Genomic DNA, 15,865 nt, shown 5'->3' with positions numbered 1-15,865 from the left:
AAAGCAAGTACTTATTTCTAAATTGGGAAAAGTGTCCTTAAATCTGTTAATTAACATAAATTTGAAACATGTCTTTCCTACACGTGAAGATGTTACTGTGGGTAGAACTGTTTGTCTACATTCCTTTTAAAGATGTAGTAAAAAGTAGAAGATCTGTGAGATCTCCCTTTGTGGTTACTTTTCCTCTTCAACTTGGCTACTGTATGATGGCTTAGGTCTCTCTCTTTTTTTGACAAGCTACCCTGACAAGGAGAACCCACAACACAATCCTTAAATTATTATTCCTTCCAAGTTGGCAGTCTTCATACGCATTCTCATAACTTCAAGGTTGACTCAGTCACCCACAAACTTCTTTAAATTCTGTCCCAACCCTTCATTTCCCTCACTCTCCATCACTTTCTCCTTTTGCTTCTCTCCACAAAGAAATTATACTTGCAACGTCAAACTTCTTGGAGAACATAACATTATGTTCCTCACAGGCTTCACCATCTTTTTCCTTAGTTGTATAACCATTCACCTTAACTTCTGTCTTTCAACTATTCCTTCTTCACTAAACTCACTCCCCCTTGGTGGACATTTCAGTTTTGATGAAGTTACTCTTAGCCATGCAGCAACAGACTTTGGCAACAGATACCAATATAATCCAATGGCAGTGCTGCATCCAGAATCAGTTTCTGATATTGCAGCCACAATAAAGCATATCTGGCTCATGGGACCAAGCTCGCAACTCACCGTTGCAGCCAGAGGCCATGGCCACTCACTCCATGGCCAGGCACAAGCTCATGGAGGTGTTGTGATCAACATGGAATCACTCAAGGTCCCAGAAATGCAGGTACATGTAGGAAATTCTCCATATGTGGATGTCTCAGGTGGTGAGTTGTGGATAAACATCCTGCACGAGACTTTAAAATATAGGTTGGCACCAAGATCATGGACAGATTATTTGCATCTGACAGTTGGTGGCACCCTCTCTAATGCCGGAGTCAGCGGGCAGGCATTTCGGCATGGTCCTCAGATAAGTAATGTGAAGCAGCTGGAGATTGTTACAGGTATTCAAAACCATCTTGTCATAAGAAGATGAAATTTTCAATTATACCAGCTAAAATTTGTCTCTTCTGAACTGCTATTCTTCTGGCACTTCCATTTGTTTTCTTCATTTTTTGGTAAGGGTGGTGCTAAACGAAAAAAATAGACCGGTGCTAAATTTTAAAGAATGGCCCATAATTCATTTGAACTTAAATAGTTGCTTTCCAAGATTCCTGGCTGATAACTTCCTAAGATAGTTGATTTCGAATAAAGAAACACTTCCTCTTTTGATGAATAAAAAATGGTCAATGAACTAATGCAGGAACAGGGGAGGTGGTAAATTGTTCCAAGGAGCAGAATGAGGAGCTCTTTCACAGTGTTCTTGGGGGGCTTGGCCAGTTTGGCATTATAACCAGGGCAAGAATTTTGCTGGAACCAGCACCTGACATGGTAATGCATCAGTGATTATACAAAAATCAAGGTCTTTTAACTTTAATGGTCCTGTGAAGGAGTGCTCTAGAGGCACTAGTTAAGAAATTAAACAATAGAAACACTTCATTGGAAATCAAAGCTTCTAAACTCTTTTTTGAATATGCATGATTTTCAGATGCAAGATTTCTAAGCACTAGTTAACATTCCCCTAACTAATTACTATTTTGCAAGTACCTGTTGTCATAAAGGAAAATTTCCATTTTTTGGACCAGGTAAAATGGATAAGAGTGCTATACTCAGATTTCACAGCATTCACAAGAGACCAAGAGCAATTAATATCAGCAGAAAACTCATTTGATTACATTGAAGGATTTGTGATAATAAACAGAACTGGTCTGCTAAATAACTGGAGATCATCCTTCAACCCACAAGACCCGGTTCAGGCTAGTCAGTTCAACTCAGATGGAAAGACTCTCTATTGCCTAGAATTAGCCAAGTATTTCACCTTGGAACAAATCAATTTAGTAAATCAGGTGAATCCACTGACAGATAAAAGTAAAGATTGTTTTTAGTGAAAATAAATAGATAATTAAATCATTAATACATGTTTCTTTTTTATACAGGAAGTTGAGATGCACTTGTCCTATTTAAACTACATTCCATCAACTCTTTTTCTAACAGAAGTCAAATACCTAGACTTCTTAGACAGGGTGCATGTATCTGAGGTCAAATTGCGTTCAAAAGGTTTGTGGGATGTACCACACCCATGGCTTAATCTTTTTATACCAAAAAGCAAAATACACCAATTTGCACAAGTAGTCTTCGGGAATATCCTAACAGAAACAAGCAATGGCCCTGTCCTTATCTACCCAGTAAATAAATCAAAGTAATGGTTCTAGAAAAATTGTTAACTCTACCAATTTTTTAGTTTTCAATATTTAGTTCACATATAATGTATATTATCTGTTGTTATCAGGTGGGACAACAGAACTTCTGTTGTTATTCCAGAGGAAGACATTTTCTACCTAGTGGCATTCCTTACTTCTGCAGTTCCATCTTCCAATGGAACTGATGGCTTAGAATACATAATAAGTCAGAACAAAAGAATTTTAGAATACTGTGAAGGATCACAACTTGGAGTAAAGCAATATTTGCCACACTACAAAACACAGGAAGAATGGAGGGCCCATTTTGGTCTTCAGTGGGAGGCTTTTGTGCAAAGAAAATATATTAATGACCCATTGGCAATACTTGCTCCTGGCCAGAGAATATTTCAAAAAGCAATAACCTTCTCATGACAGCAGCCGAGCCCTCCATATTTTATTAATGATTAATAATCTGAAAGAGAAAAGTCACTCATGGCTTATGCTAAAATTGCCTTACATGTTGGGTGTAGCCCCAAAGCAGCAGGATCCGGCTAAGATTTGGTCAACAAAGGGGATCAAATATTTATGACAGGAATTATTATAGGATTTCCAAATAATTAACAGATATTGCCAGTGCTAGTCTGCTACAATCAATGGATATATCAATTTTGTAAACACTCCCTTATCTTATTCTCTATCATGATATTCATCAACATGTCAAAAAATGCAGATAAGAATAGACTGAACCCTATTTTTGCAAACTGCTGGAAAATGATATGAAAATGGATAAGCCTCCGATGAAATGTGTGGAATTACAATCCCAATGAGAGAGCAGCAAAAAAATAACGCTGCCATCAATATCACTGAAAATTATAGGTGGTATCTGGTATGTCTATGTGAGATCAATAATAATATAAAAGAATAAACAATTGTGGCAAAAGTAAAATTACACACTCATAAATTAGCTTACTTCTCCAACAGCAGCCGTCCATATAAAATGGAGCAATCAATAACAACAGCAAAACTAATTTATTTGTTATGTTCACCACAAGTAATGCTGAAGTGAAACTTAGTAACTCAGCAAAAATAGGCAGAACTATGCCTAGCATGTTTTCTTCTTATTACTGTCTTAATAAGAGCAAAGATAATAAGGATACATCAGCAAAATCTGGAAACTATTCATAGCATGTCAAGTGAAATATATGGCCAAAAAACTACTTAAGAAAAGCTCATTTAGTAGCTGAAACCGGGTCCCTTCCCACTTAATTTTCAAGTTTGCATATTCATGCCATGATACTTGTGGGAATCATTTTATGTTCTATGTTAACCATGCTTTTTCAACTGCTTTTTGCGGAGTACATCTTTTCCTTCTTTGGTTATAATTATATAATTATTATGGAGCCCAAAAAGGAAAATGTCTATTAAAAAGTTAATTGGAAAAGGAATATGTTACTGTTGAAGAGATTCCCTGGGTGTGTCAGAACTAGATAGGAAATAGTATTCAGTGGCTTCTAGACTATTTGTTTACTCACTGGAATACACACCACCAAGTAAAAGTTGTATCACACTACCTTCACCACTTCCGAATGCTTTGTCTCAAAAGGCTTGCTTCTGGATTCTGGTTTGGAACCACTGACCAGACAAACACACAAAAGGAACTAAAGTTATCATGTAAACAGTAAATCATAATCTTTCCACGTAATGAGATCACAATGCATTGGTTCAGGAGACTTGCTGCCATCTTGAAAGTTGAAACCACTCAACAAAGAGCTAAATAGATCACTAAAGTTACAAATTAAAAAGCAACAATAAAGGATCTATGATTGAAAGGATGTGCTGAGAGGAACACCTACCTTAGATAAGATATGTATGTTAGGAAAGCTGAAGATATATGAAGTACATGTGGCATATGAACATCTATCACCACCCTATGTTAGTTAATCTAGCCCATGGAACCTACATCATAATGGGAGTTATCAAATCAGTAGCATGATTCATTGGCGAATAAACACCATATATGAAGCTTGCAACTGAATGCAAAGAAATATTTTGACCTTATAAGGCATATAGTTTCTTGATACTGACACTACATATTGGGGGATCATGTACAGTAAAACAAAAAATGGGACCATCTCCTATAAAAAAGCAACATATAATCTTAATCTAGCCCTCATCAGTGCAAGATTCATAAGAAAATCTTTAATAATTATTGAGGACAGGAATCTTACTGCATAAAAGGCCTCGAAATGTTTGGTGAGAAATCTTTCCCCTAAATAGACTATTGTATCAGATCTAGTAAGCATAGTGTGCAGTGAGAGGCTTCATGAGCCTTTTATCCCACAAGAGTTAAGGTTAAAATAACTGAAAACAAACAAAAGCTTGCCTTCAAATAAAATAAATATTATTTTCTTGGATAGCACTTAAAATGTTGAAAGACTAAATTAATGCAAATTCTAGATTTGCAAATAATGATGTAACCTTGAATGAAGAATATAGTGACATAACAACAAGCTGCATGTTTTCAAACATGCACTAGAGATGTGTATGATTCAAGTGCCTGCAAAAAACCAATGAGACTTTGCAAGCGACACAAAGTTGAAAAAGAAAAACAATGGCAAAGTAAGCATAAACTGAATGAACCAATGACATGCTGACTCATTGTTGAGAAAAGCATTCCAGTGCTAATGATAGTAAATAAAGATGAATTTGAAACTGAAAAAAATTCACTCACTATCCTATTCCTGGTATTTGAATCAATGTAGTATTCTATGCGCCATTTTATGAATCTTACTTTCACTCACTCTCACAATTCACAAAACATAATGCAACATTTTGTCCCGATTATAATATTTTTCAAATGTTATTTCAATTAGCTATTTCATGTAACTTATATTACATTCAGTTACTTAAAAACAAAAGATAATGATTATGTTTATTATATTTTCTAATATACTTTTCCTTCTTCGTGATTATTAATTTTTTCCATTACTTACCTGAATTAAAACTGAAATGGACGGATAAATATAAAGTAGCACATAAGTCACAAATGTATATGTATCATATGAATAGTAAAAATAATATATTTTGTTTCATTGTTTAAGATATAAAAGATGTGCATAATAAATATATATTGTTTAGAATTTTTAAACATTTTCTAAGATTACAAATACACGCAAATTCGTTGGCTACTCAATGATTTATGGATAGTAGACCGAGTAGATATTTATACGATTTCAAATCCCAAAATAAAAAAATGGAATGAGTCCATACTGATTCAGACCCATTGTTATCCTAATAAAAATTTGAATTCCAATAGGTAATTTTGAGTTGAATTTTAAAGTAAGTTGTGAGTTGTGAAGTCAAACCAATTTAGAGTGAAGAATTGGAGTTAATTCCCATCTGATAATGAATATGATAATGAGGGTTTCCCAGTTACGACTTGGGCAACCGCGTAACACAACAACAACACAAATACACCAATACCAAACCCACCTTCGAAACAACACAATTTGTTCTTCCTTTTTATATTTCAAACAAATGACCCACATCAGTGTTGTTTGTTATCATGTGATTGGTGGGGTTGTCTTGTTTTAGATGTACTCTGCTATCTTCGGGTGTCAATTTCCTCTCATAAAGCCTCCACCTTTCTTTATATTTTCCACTGGGTCTTCTAGTTTTACATCATTACCCCATAACCCTCACCCTTTATCTGGATCCACCATGTTTGCGACCACTGAATCTACGACTCACACCCAAAATAATCATTCAAATCGTTCTCTCCTAAATGGAATTGGTAGTTGCAGTTTAGAAAATAAAGTTGATGAGCTTCGTGAGCTTATGGGGAAGGTAGATGGTGATCCATTGAGAATAGTTGGTGTTGGAGCTGGTGCTTGGGGTAGTGTATTCACAGCTATGTTACAAGAGGCTTATGGTGGTTTAAGAGATAAGGTTCTGATTAGGATATGGAGAAGACCTGGAAGAACGGTTGATAGAGCCACCGCTGAGCACTTGTTTGAGGTCATCAATTCAAGGGAGGATGTACTGAGGAGGCTCATTAGGCGCTGTGCATATTTGAAATATGTTGAGGCCAGATTAGGTGATAGGATCCTTTATGCTGATGAGATTTTGAAAGATGGGTTTTGCTTGAATATGATTGATACCCCTTTGTGCCCTCTCAAGGTTGTCTCAAACTTGCAGGAGGCTGTATGGGATGCTGATATTGTTATTAACGGCTTGCCATCAACCGAAACGCGTCAGGTGTTTGAAGAAATTAGCAAGTATTGGAATGATAGAATTACTGTTCCTGTTATTATTTCCTTGGCAAAGGGTGTGGAGGCTGAATTGAGTCCTCAACCACGCATAATAACTCCTACTCTAATGATCAATCGAGCAAGTAAGACACATTTACATTCATTCAGAACGTATCCCTTCAGCATTTGAATATGTCTTTGGTGCTAATTTAGCCCCCATCTAGCATAACTTAAAGAATTAGTTTTGTAATATGCTTTTCGCTAAGCTAAGCTTCTTAGTTTTTGTAGTTTCTCTATTGGACTAACCATCCTCTTTAGTCCCTTTGTGAGCAAAGTGGGAACCTGAAACCCTGTTGGCATCATTGTACTAACTAAATGGTTTTATTTTTTTTTCACTTCCTTTATTGTCTGATATCATATTTTGCAGCTGGAGTCCCCATTGAGAACATTCTATATCTTGGTGGACCTAACATTGCCTCTGAAATTTACAACAAGGAATATGCAAATGCTAGGATATGTGGAGCGGAAAAATGGAGGAAACCATTGGCTGTGTTTTTGAGGCAACCCCACTTTATAGTGTGGGATAATGGTGACCTTGTTACTCATGAAGTTATGGGAGGACTAAAGAATGTATATGCTATTGGAGCAGGTAAGATTTAGTTATGTGGGGATAGGATTTTCACTTACCAAGCTCCTTCCTATTCTTATTGTTCCTTGTTTTTTCTTTCAAGAGTTTATTGTATTCTCTTTTTGTGAAATATCATCTGGAAGCTGCTACTGCTGGAGATTGGGGATGGCATATTGACTTATTTTTCCCACCGAAGAGCCTAATTTAGTGTATTTTTTTCAGCCAAATATCATTGAGTGCACCCAGAGCTTAGGGATGATTTAATAGGCTATAGTTGTAGGGAATTCTCTATCTCCCACTTTCCCTTTTTCTTTGTAGAGTTTTTGTGCTGGAGCACAAGATCTATTTCTTTGTTTGTTAGAAGTTAATCTCGATTTATGTTTTCCTACCTATGATTGATTGTCTTCATCAGATACCAACATTTTTTAATAGCATTTTAATTTTCAAATATAATCTTGCATCAGTTTGCATGGACTTAAGCTCACTTGAGACTTGGGAGGTTGTGTTTTCACATAGGAGTACGACTGAGTACTCTATATTATCTGTGGATATTATTATTTTGTATTTGTGTGGTGATGTTTTGTTCTTATTTAACTCTTCTGTTACACCACCGGATAGTGTGCTTTTAATAATTTGGAACTTGCAATTTGTATTCATTACTGACAATTCAACAGGAATGATAGCTGCTTTAACAAATGAAAGTGCCACCAGCAAATCAGTGTACTTTGCTCACTGCACATCAGAGATGATTTTTATTACTCATCTATTGGCAGAAGAACCAGAGAAACTTGCAGGACCCCTCTTAGCAGATACTTATGTAACTTTGTTGAAAGGGCGTAATGCATGGTATGGACAAAAATTGGCCAAAGGAGAGTTGAGCCTTGAAATGGGCGACAGCATCAAGGGCAAGGGGATGATTCAGGTATCGATTTTGGTCATTCAACTTACATGCGGTTCTTGAAGAGTTTCTTTCTGGTTAGAAAGATACTTTAAGATCGTAAAATTTATTCAAATTTCTACAGTGTTGCTTATCAATGATGTTTTTTTTGCTTTGCATCTGGTAGGGAGTCTCGGCAGTTAAAGCCTTTTATGAGCTACTAAGTCAGTCCAGCTTAAATGTCCTAAATCCTGAAGAAAACAAGCTTGTCGCCCCAGTGGAGCTTTGCCCCATCTTGAAGATGTTGTATAAAATACTGATAATAAGGTAATAAGTTTTGCCACCCTAACTCTCTTCTCCTCTTTGTTTGGATGAAAAAAAGAAAAATATGAACCTTTACTTTGGTGACATGAGAATAATTTATACCCTCCATGGATTCTTTATTGAAGTTAATGCATAAGGCCCTTTTATAGGAGGTTTCTGTGTATCTAGGCAGTCAATAGCACCTGTATAGCGGTTTAGTGATGCGGCGGAGGTGGTTCTGCTACGCTATACCCGGGGCGTTGCAGATCAAATTTGCAGTTGAGGCAGTTCGCAATAGCAGCCGCTGTTGTGGGTTTATTGGTGGTTTAGTGGTGCTTTGCATCCCGCCATCTGTTAAAGGGACACACCGGAAAAAAATATCAAATTTGCCTTCGAAATTAAAATGTAGGCAATTTTTTAAGGGTGTTTGGGTCTTTTTTGGCACACCCCAAACATATTAGAATTGCGGTCTGAAACTGAGAAGGGTCGACAACACAGTTTCCCCTCATGATTGAGGAAACACAGCCCTACCACACCGTTCTCACTCTCTTCTGCCCTTGTTCACCAGCCATTTTCAGGCGACCATGACTTAGCAGTGATATCCTATTCTGTTCCCTCTCTTCCCTTGTTTCTCTATTTTTCAGTTTGCACTTTGCACACTCTGTTTGTCTATTCTGCTCCTGTTTCACAGCCTTAGAGGCTGAGATTAGTTAAGTGGAGACTTGGAGTTATATTGGATTTGAGGACTGAGGTATATTATTACTGGAATTGACTGAGGTGTATTACTATATTATAATTTTTTATTACTCAGCTGTATATTAGATTTGAGTTGCGTTTTATTTGTGTATTTTTATATTTTTGAGCCTTTATATGTGTATAGTATAAATTAATTCTTTTGTTTCCCTAAATGTCGGAATAGCGGTCATCCTGCGTTAGTATTTGAGGTATGCCGCTTCGCTATTTGGGATTGACTACTTAACTGTGTATACTTTCTAACTATTGGACCCTTGCCCAATTGGCAATGCTATTTATAACATGAAACATGCTTCTAGAACCATTACAATACTATCACTAGTAGGTATAATACTGGTAATTGGGCAGGGTTATTATTAGTTAGGGCTTGGGGGTACTATAGAAGTCTCACAGCAGTAAACAAATTGAATTCAGTTATGAAACTAACATTTTATATGGTTTTGGTGACCTTGAATCTGCAGGGAATCTCCGGTAGAGGCTATTCTACGAGCATTGAGAGATGAGACGATGAATGATCCACGTGACCGTATTCAGATAGCTCAAAGCCATGTATTTTTCAGGCCATCTCTTCTTGGTCAGTAGACATAGAATGGTAGTCTGATAATGAGATTTGGCAGTTAATTTTGACATTTGGTGAATGTAGATTTCAGTATATACTTGTGCAGCTCCATTTTCCATTTTGTTTGGAGTCATGAAGCATAGCTTTGTTGGGATTTAATTTAATTTAATTTAATAGTTGAACTGTGTTGTTATGGTAACAGCTTGAATGTTGGTGGAGAATATTAATTGATCCTATTAGATTAGCATCATGATTGATGAATAGGAAGAACAGATGAATCACTATACTTAACAGAGACAATGAGTTCTTAAATCGAGGATATTCAATCTAGTAAATCTCCATAATACTCTAATCCTCATAAGATTCATTAATAAATTATTTTGTTTACGGAAGCTTTTGTTCTTGTGTAATATTCCTCACAAATAGTGTGAGATCTAATAAAAACAGTGAGGTATGAAATATAATAATAATAATATCTGAATGATTCAGTTTCAATTTTTTGGAGGCACAATAATCAGCAAATAAAAATAAAAATAAAAATAATAATGAAATGTTTTAGTTGTTGGCGCCACATTCGGGATAGAGTTTTGAAAGTTTCTTTGGCATCAATTTATTATATTCTCTGATTTGGAGAAGGAGAGTGAAAAGCACAATGGAGAAGTACCTGAGAGATAACTTCAGCGTAGAACCCAAACACCCCTCTGATACTGCCCTTCTCCGATGGAGATCTGCCGTCTCCGTCGTAAAGAATCCCCATCGCCGCTTCCGCATGGTGGCCAATCTTGCCCAACGCGCCCAGGCCGAAAAGAAGCGCAAGAACCTCCAGGTTATTCCAGATCACAATTCTATATGTAATAACTTGTTGCGTGCAATATAAGCTACTTCGCATAACTCCTCACATTAGTCACCCACTCTTAATTCAAATCATTCCTTACTTTATATTAACTCATTCTCCAATTTAAGATTATAATTATATCCTTGTATGTCAAAATACATACAACCAATAACCATCATAAAACTGTCAATGTTATAATAGCAAAACAATTATAATTTTGTTCATATTTTTAATTTTTAATTTATTACAAATCTGTTCATACCCCAATCACATACGTATGTATATGTTTAAATTATGCACTTGATACTACATAGATCATATATATACAACATAAAATAGCAATGGTGAATGGTCCCTTATTCAGTTCTTACTACTGTTTCTCTTGCAAAATAAGAAGGCAGGGGTCATATATATTCTCCATGCATCTTCTTTTTACTGTTAACAGTTAAAGCATTAAAATTAATTTATTGTCTGGACCCACAGAGAGGTTACCCATATATTACAATATATATGTTTCTAGTAAAGTGAGAATGGTGTGAAATAATGTTATGAATTCTATGATCAGTATTAAACAAGAAACTAGTAACATGTTTACTCTCTGAAACGGCTATTTAATTGAAAATACCGCATCTATCTATATATATTAAAAAGGTGTGGAAGGTGAAAGCATATATAGAATAGGAATAGGAATAGGAATAGGAATAGGAATAGCACGTTAGCTTACTCTTATAAACGTTGCATGAAATGCATTTATTGTTTGTTGCTCTAACTAACACATTATGCTTATTACGTTCTTACTATCTTGACCAGGAAAAGATAAGAGTGGCTCTCTATGTGCAAAAAGCAGCTTTGCATTTTATTAACGGTAATCAAATTAAACATGTTTAATTGCTTTCATTCACATTTACTATTTTTACTTAGCTTGTTCCATTTTATGTTACAATTTTGTTTCTTTTGTTGTTGCTTCTCCTTCTCATACAGCTGGGAGCCGTAGTGGTGGTTACATGCTATCCAAAGAGGTTCAGGAAGCTGGTTTTGGAATTGAACCAGATGAAATAGGAACCATTGTTCGATCCCTTGACAGAAAATGTTTAGAAAGTCATGGTGGAATTGATGGATTAGCCAGACATGTTTGTGTGTCATTGCAAGATGGTGTTAATTCATGTGATGTTTCTCATAGACAAAATATCTATGGCGTTAACCGCTATGCAGAGAAGCCCCCTCGAAGTTTTTGGATGTTTGTCTGGGATGCAATGCAAGACTTAACTCTTATGATCCTTATGTTATGTGCTGTGATCTCAGCAGGTGTTGGAATATCAACTGAGGGATTTCCTAAAGGTATGTATGATGGAGTGGGAATCATACTATGTATTCTTTTAGTGGTCTTTGTCACTTCAATCAGTGACTATAAACAGTCTTTGCAATTTAAGGATTTAGATAAGGAAAAGAAAAATGTTAGCATTCAAGTTACAAGAGATGGTACAAGACAAAAGGTCTCAACTTATGATCTAGTCATAGGAGAAATAGTTCATCTGTCAATTGGAGATGTAATTCCTGCAGATGGGTTATTCATATCAGGTTATAGCTTGTTAATTGATGAATCAAGCCTATCTGGTGAGAGTGAGGCTGTGAATGTTGATCAACAGAAGCCTTTTCTTCTTTGTGGGACAACAGTGCAAGATGGTTCTGCTAAGATGCTAGTGACTTCTGTTGGTATGAGGACTGAATGGGGAAGATTGATGGAAACTCTCAATGAAGGGGGAGATGACGAGACACCTCTTCAGGTCAAACTCAATGGGGTTGCAACCATTATTGGGAAGATAGGCTTGGGATTTGCTCTGCTCACATTCCTGGTTCTGACTGGCAGGTTTTTGATGGAGAAAATAGCTCACCATGACATCTCTAAATGGTCTCTAAATGATGCATCTCAGCTTCTTGATTTCTTTGCTACTGCTGTCATTATAATTGTAGTGGCAGTCCCGGAGGGGCTGCCTTTGGCAGTGACACTAAGCCTTGCATTTGCAATGAAGAAATTAATGAATGATAAGGCACTAGTCAGGCACCTTTCTGCTTGTGAGACCATGGGTTCTGCTGCTTGTATTTGCACAGACAAGACTGGCACTTTGACAACAAATCATATGGTTGTAGACAAAATATGGATTTGTGAACAAAGTAAGGCAATAAAAAGCAGGGACAGCGAGGATGCGTTAAAGCCCTCCATTTCTGAAGAGATATTTGATCTCCTTTTGCAGTCCATATTTCAGAATACTGGGTCAGAGATTGTCAAAGGGCAAGATGGAAGGAACAAAGTCATGGGTACTCCTACAGAGTCAGCACTACTGGAATTTGGCATGCTTTTAGGAGGTGATTCTAAGTCTTATAATGAGAAGTATAAGATAGTTAAGGTTGAACCTTTCAATTCAATCAGAAAAATGATGTCTGTGCTTGTGACTTTTCCTAACGGCACTAACAAGTGTAGAGCCTTTTGCAAAGGTGCATCAGAAATTATTGTGGAAAAGTGTGACAAAGTTGTTAATGCACAAGGCAAAGTCGAGGAATTGAAAGAAGAACAAAGAAAGATCATCACAGAAATCATCAATGGTTTTGCTTCTGAGGCTCTCAGAACACTCTGCATTGCCTTCAAGGACATTGAAGGATCTTCTGAAGGTAATAATATCCCTGAGGATAATTACACTTTGATTGCTATTATTGGGATCAAGGATCCAGTGAGGCCCGGAGTTAAAGAAGCTGTGAAGACTTGTTTAGCAGCTGGGATTACTGTTAGGATGGTGACCGGTGATAACATAAATACTGCTAAAGCAATAGCTAGGGAATGTGGCATCTTGACAGATGGAGTGGCTATAGAAGGACAAGAATTCCGGAAACTGAACCATCAACAAATGGAGGAGATAATACCAAAAATACAGGTATTATTACTGTTCCATTGATACTTACTTTAATGTTTTTCAAATATGGTAAGTTTATATATTGGTTGCTTTAACGCGTAGGTAATGGCTCGATCCTTGCCTCTTGATAAGCACACCTTAGTGACCCATTTGAGGAATGATTTTGGTGAAGTTGTGGCAGTAACTGGTGATGGGACCAATGATGCTCCAGCTTTGCATGAGGCGGATATTGGACTTGCTATGGGTATTGCAGGGACAGAGGTTTGTAATGGGCACAAATTAATTAGTCTATACATGATTTCCTTTGGATATTTATCATTAATTATTAATTGTTCCATCTGATATTTTGTGCTCTTATCTACTTGCATTTTATCTTCATCTAAGTACTCAAGTTGGAATAGGACCCCACTCTCTAGATCACATTTAGCGTTTGGTTCATACCTTTCTGTGTAGAAGATCATAAGAGAAAGCATTCTGAAATTTTAGGTTGGCACAACACCTATAGCATTTATGTAGTAGGCTACACTAGTTATATTATTTGATATGCATACTTAATATCTTTCCTAATCAATTCATTTTATTTCATACTGTGTGATAGCATTGCCCTAAAACTACATTTTGTCTAGGTTGCAAAAGAAAATGCGGATGTGATTATAATGGATGATAACTTCACAACCATTGTGAATGTTGCCAGATGGGGTCGTTCTGTTTATATTAATATACAAAAGTTCGTGCAGTTCCAGTTAACAGTTAATGTTGTTGCTCTCATGCTGAATTTTATTTCAGCATGCTTGTTAGGTAATAGATAGATCTAACTTTAAAAAGAATTTCATGTTATATTTTGTTCAGTCTGGGTGACTAATCACACCAGAAATCAATTTCAGGCTCTGCACCTTTATCTGCTGTTCAAATGCTTTGGGTGAACATGATCATGGACACTCTTGGCGCATTGGCACTGGCTACAGAACCTCCTCATGATGGGCTGATGAAGAGGCCACCTATTGGAAGGAATGCAAAATTCATCACCGGGGTCATGTGGAGGAACATAATTGGCCAAAGCATCTATCAAACTATTGTCCTTTTGGTTCTCGAATTTCATGGGAAACAGATTCTCAAGCTCAATGGACCTGATGCTAATTCTGTTCTGAATACTGTCATATTCAACACTTTTGTGTTTTGCCAGGTACTAGATCAGCTTAATTCCAGTACATCTGTAAAACCTAACGTGTAGTAGGCATAAGATTTTAGGTATAAGAAAGATGAATGCAAATTCTTATAATCCTTTTCTTGTTACTTAGTTCAAGAGTTGTTACATACTTGACCCATAATTACAAGTGACTTCTTTTAAAGAAAGTAATATAGGAACTAGTGTTTGGATTTAAATATACACCATGCCTACTAGTGTTTGGATTTAATATTGTAAATGAATATATAGGTATTCAATGAAGTAAATAGCCGTGACATGGAGAAGATTAATGTTTTCAAAGGCATATTCAGCAGCTGGGTTTTCATTATGGTCATGATCTCAACGATAGGCTTTCAGGCCATAATAGTTGAGTTTTTGGGTGCTTTTGCTCAAACAGTTCCATTGAGCAAGGAGTTGTGGTTAACAAGTGTGGTGATCGGTGCAGTGAGTTTATTAGTAGCTGTTATCCTAAAATGCATTCCTGTCCCTGTTACCAGTTACACTGCCACTCATCATCATCATTATCAACAACTCCCAACTGGACCAGACCTTGCATGAACATCTTATATAGATAATGTGGTTAGTAATATCTTACATATTTTTTTAAATTCCTATACATGCAGATATTATAACTTCATTATTTTTTACTTTTTGCACCTTTCTTTGTGCCTTCAAATTTCTGTTTTACCATTTCATTCTTTTGAACTAGGATATTAAAGGATGTACTCCTATAAATTTTGTAATACTTTTATTTTTCGTGACAAATTGTAAATTCAACTTCAAACTGAGTGCATGGTAAGAAGAAAAAACTATCAAAATACTAGTAGCAATAACGGTAGCATATCACAATAGCACAACAAATTGGTAGAAGGAAGAGTTTCAAATATATAATTTGTTATTATAATTGAATATGTAGTGGAATAAAGGCTTGGCTTTTGTTCTTTGTAAACTAAGTATGTAGTCAAACAAAAAGGTGATCATTAAATATGATTATTTTTTATAAAAACTGAAAAACTAATCTATAAGCCCTATCAAACATGCTCCTAATGTGTATTTTAGATAATACTTCTTTAAGGAATCATCTAAAGTGTGCATTTTAAATAGCTCTTATTTAACATAGCTTTTGAGCAACATTTCTTTTTGCAAATTAAAAACAAAGGTAGGGAAATATAATGTTTCTTCAAGGAACTGTTATTAAAGTTACCATTTTTTATAGCTATTCTTTAAGGAAGTGATATTAATCA

At 36.0% G+C, this 15,865-nt stretch overlaps 3 protein-coding genes across 3 annotated transcripts; all 3 read left to right on the top strand.

Moving 5' to 3' along the window:
• Positions 278 to 3,001, top strand: LOC109352813 (cytokinin dehydrogenase 6-like; the record flags this gene model as incomplete). Its single annotated transcript, XM_019595006.1, has 5 exons — positions 278 to 1,049; positions 1,349 to 1,476; positions 1,731 to 1,991; positions 2,082 to 2,344; positions 2,435 to 3,001. Coding segments are annotated over 5 exons (1,746 nt in total), but the record flags the coding sequence as incomplete, so codon positions are not given.
• LOC109353134 (probable glycerol-3-phosphate dehydrogenase [NAD(+)] 1, cytosolic) lies at positions 5,816 to 9,930 on the top strand. The gene is made up of 5 exons (XM_019595311.1): positions 5,816 to 6,717; positions 7,002 to 7,223; positions 7,877 to 8,124; positions 8,267 to 8,406; positions 9,597 to 9,930. Exons 1-5 carry the CDS (start codon positions 5,919 to 5,921, stop codon positions 9,715 to 9,717), a joined length of 1,530 nt encoding a protein of 509 aa, XP_019450856.1. The 5' UTR covers positions 5,816 to 5,918; the 3' UTR covers positions 9,718 to 9,930.
• LOC109352176 (putative calcium-transporting ATPase 11, plasma membrane-type) lies at positions 10,334 to 15,341 on the top strand. The gene is made up of 7 exons (XM_019594040.1): positions 10,334 to 10,520; positions 11,340 to 11,394; positions 11,511 to 13,456; positions 13,538 to 13,696; positions 14,062 to 14,233; positions 14,320 to 14,618; positions 14,871 to 15,341. The coding sequence occupies exons 1-7, from the start codon at positions 10,347 to 10,349 to the stop codon at positions 15,177 to 15,179; spliced, it is 3,114 nt and encodes a 1,037-aa protein (XP_019449585.1). The 5' UTR covers positions 10,334 to 10,346; the 3' UTR covers positions 15,180 to 15,341.

This window comes from Lupinus angustifolius, chromosome LG07 (assembly GCF_001865875.1).
Source record: "Lupinus angustifolius cultivar Tanjil chromosome LG07, LupAngTanjil_v1.0, whole genome shotgun sequence".
Classification (NCBI taxonomy): Eukaryota; Viridiplantae; Streptophyta; class Magnoliopsida; order Fabales; family Fabaceae; genus Lupinus; species Lupinus angustifolius.
The sequence above is the reverse complement of the archived record's forward strand: the minus strand, read 5'-3'. Positions and strand labels throughout refer to the sequence as shown.

Excerpts from the sequence above, each read along its gene's own strand:
- LOC109353134 (XM_019595311.1), top strand. The coding sequence starts at position 5,919 with ATGTACTCTGCTATCTTCGGGTGTCAATTTCCTCTCATAAAGCCTCCA. Across the intron at positions 6,718-7,001 it reads TCTAATGATCAATCGAGCAA|CTGGAGTCCCCATTGAGAAC; the intron begins GTAAGACACATT and ends CATATTTTGCAG. Across the intron at positions 7,224-7,876 it reads TGTATATGCTATTGGAGCAG|GAATGATAGCTGCTTTAACA; the intron begins GTAAGATTTAGT and ends ACAATTCAACAG.
- LOC109352176 (XM_019594040.1), top strand. The coding sequence starts at position 10,347 with ATGGAGAAGTACCTGAGAGATAACTTCAGCGTAGAACCCAAACACCCC. Across the intron at positions 13,457-13,537 it reads AGATAATACCAAAAATACAG|GTAATGGCTCGATCCTTGCC; the intron begins GTATTATTACTG and ends TTTAACGCGTAG. Across the intron at positions 13,697-14,061 it reads TGGGTATTGCAGGGACAGAG|GTTGCAAAAGAAAATGCGGA; the intron begins GTTTGTAATGGG and ends CATTTTGTCTAG.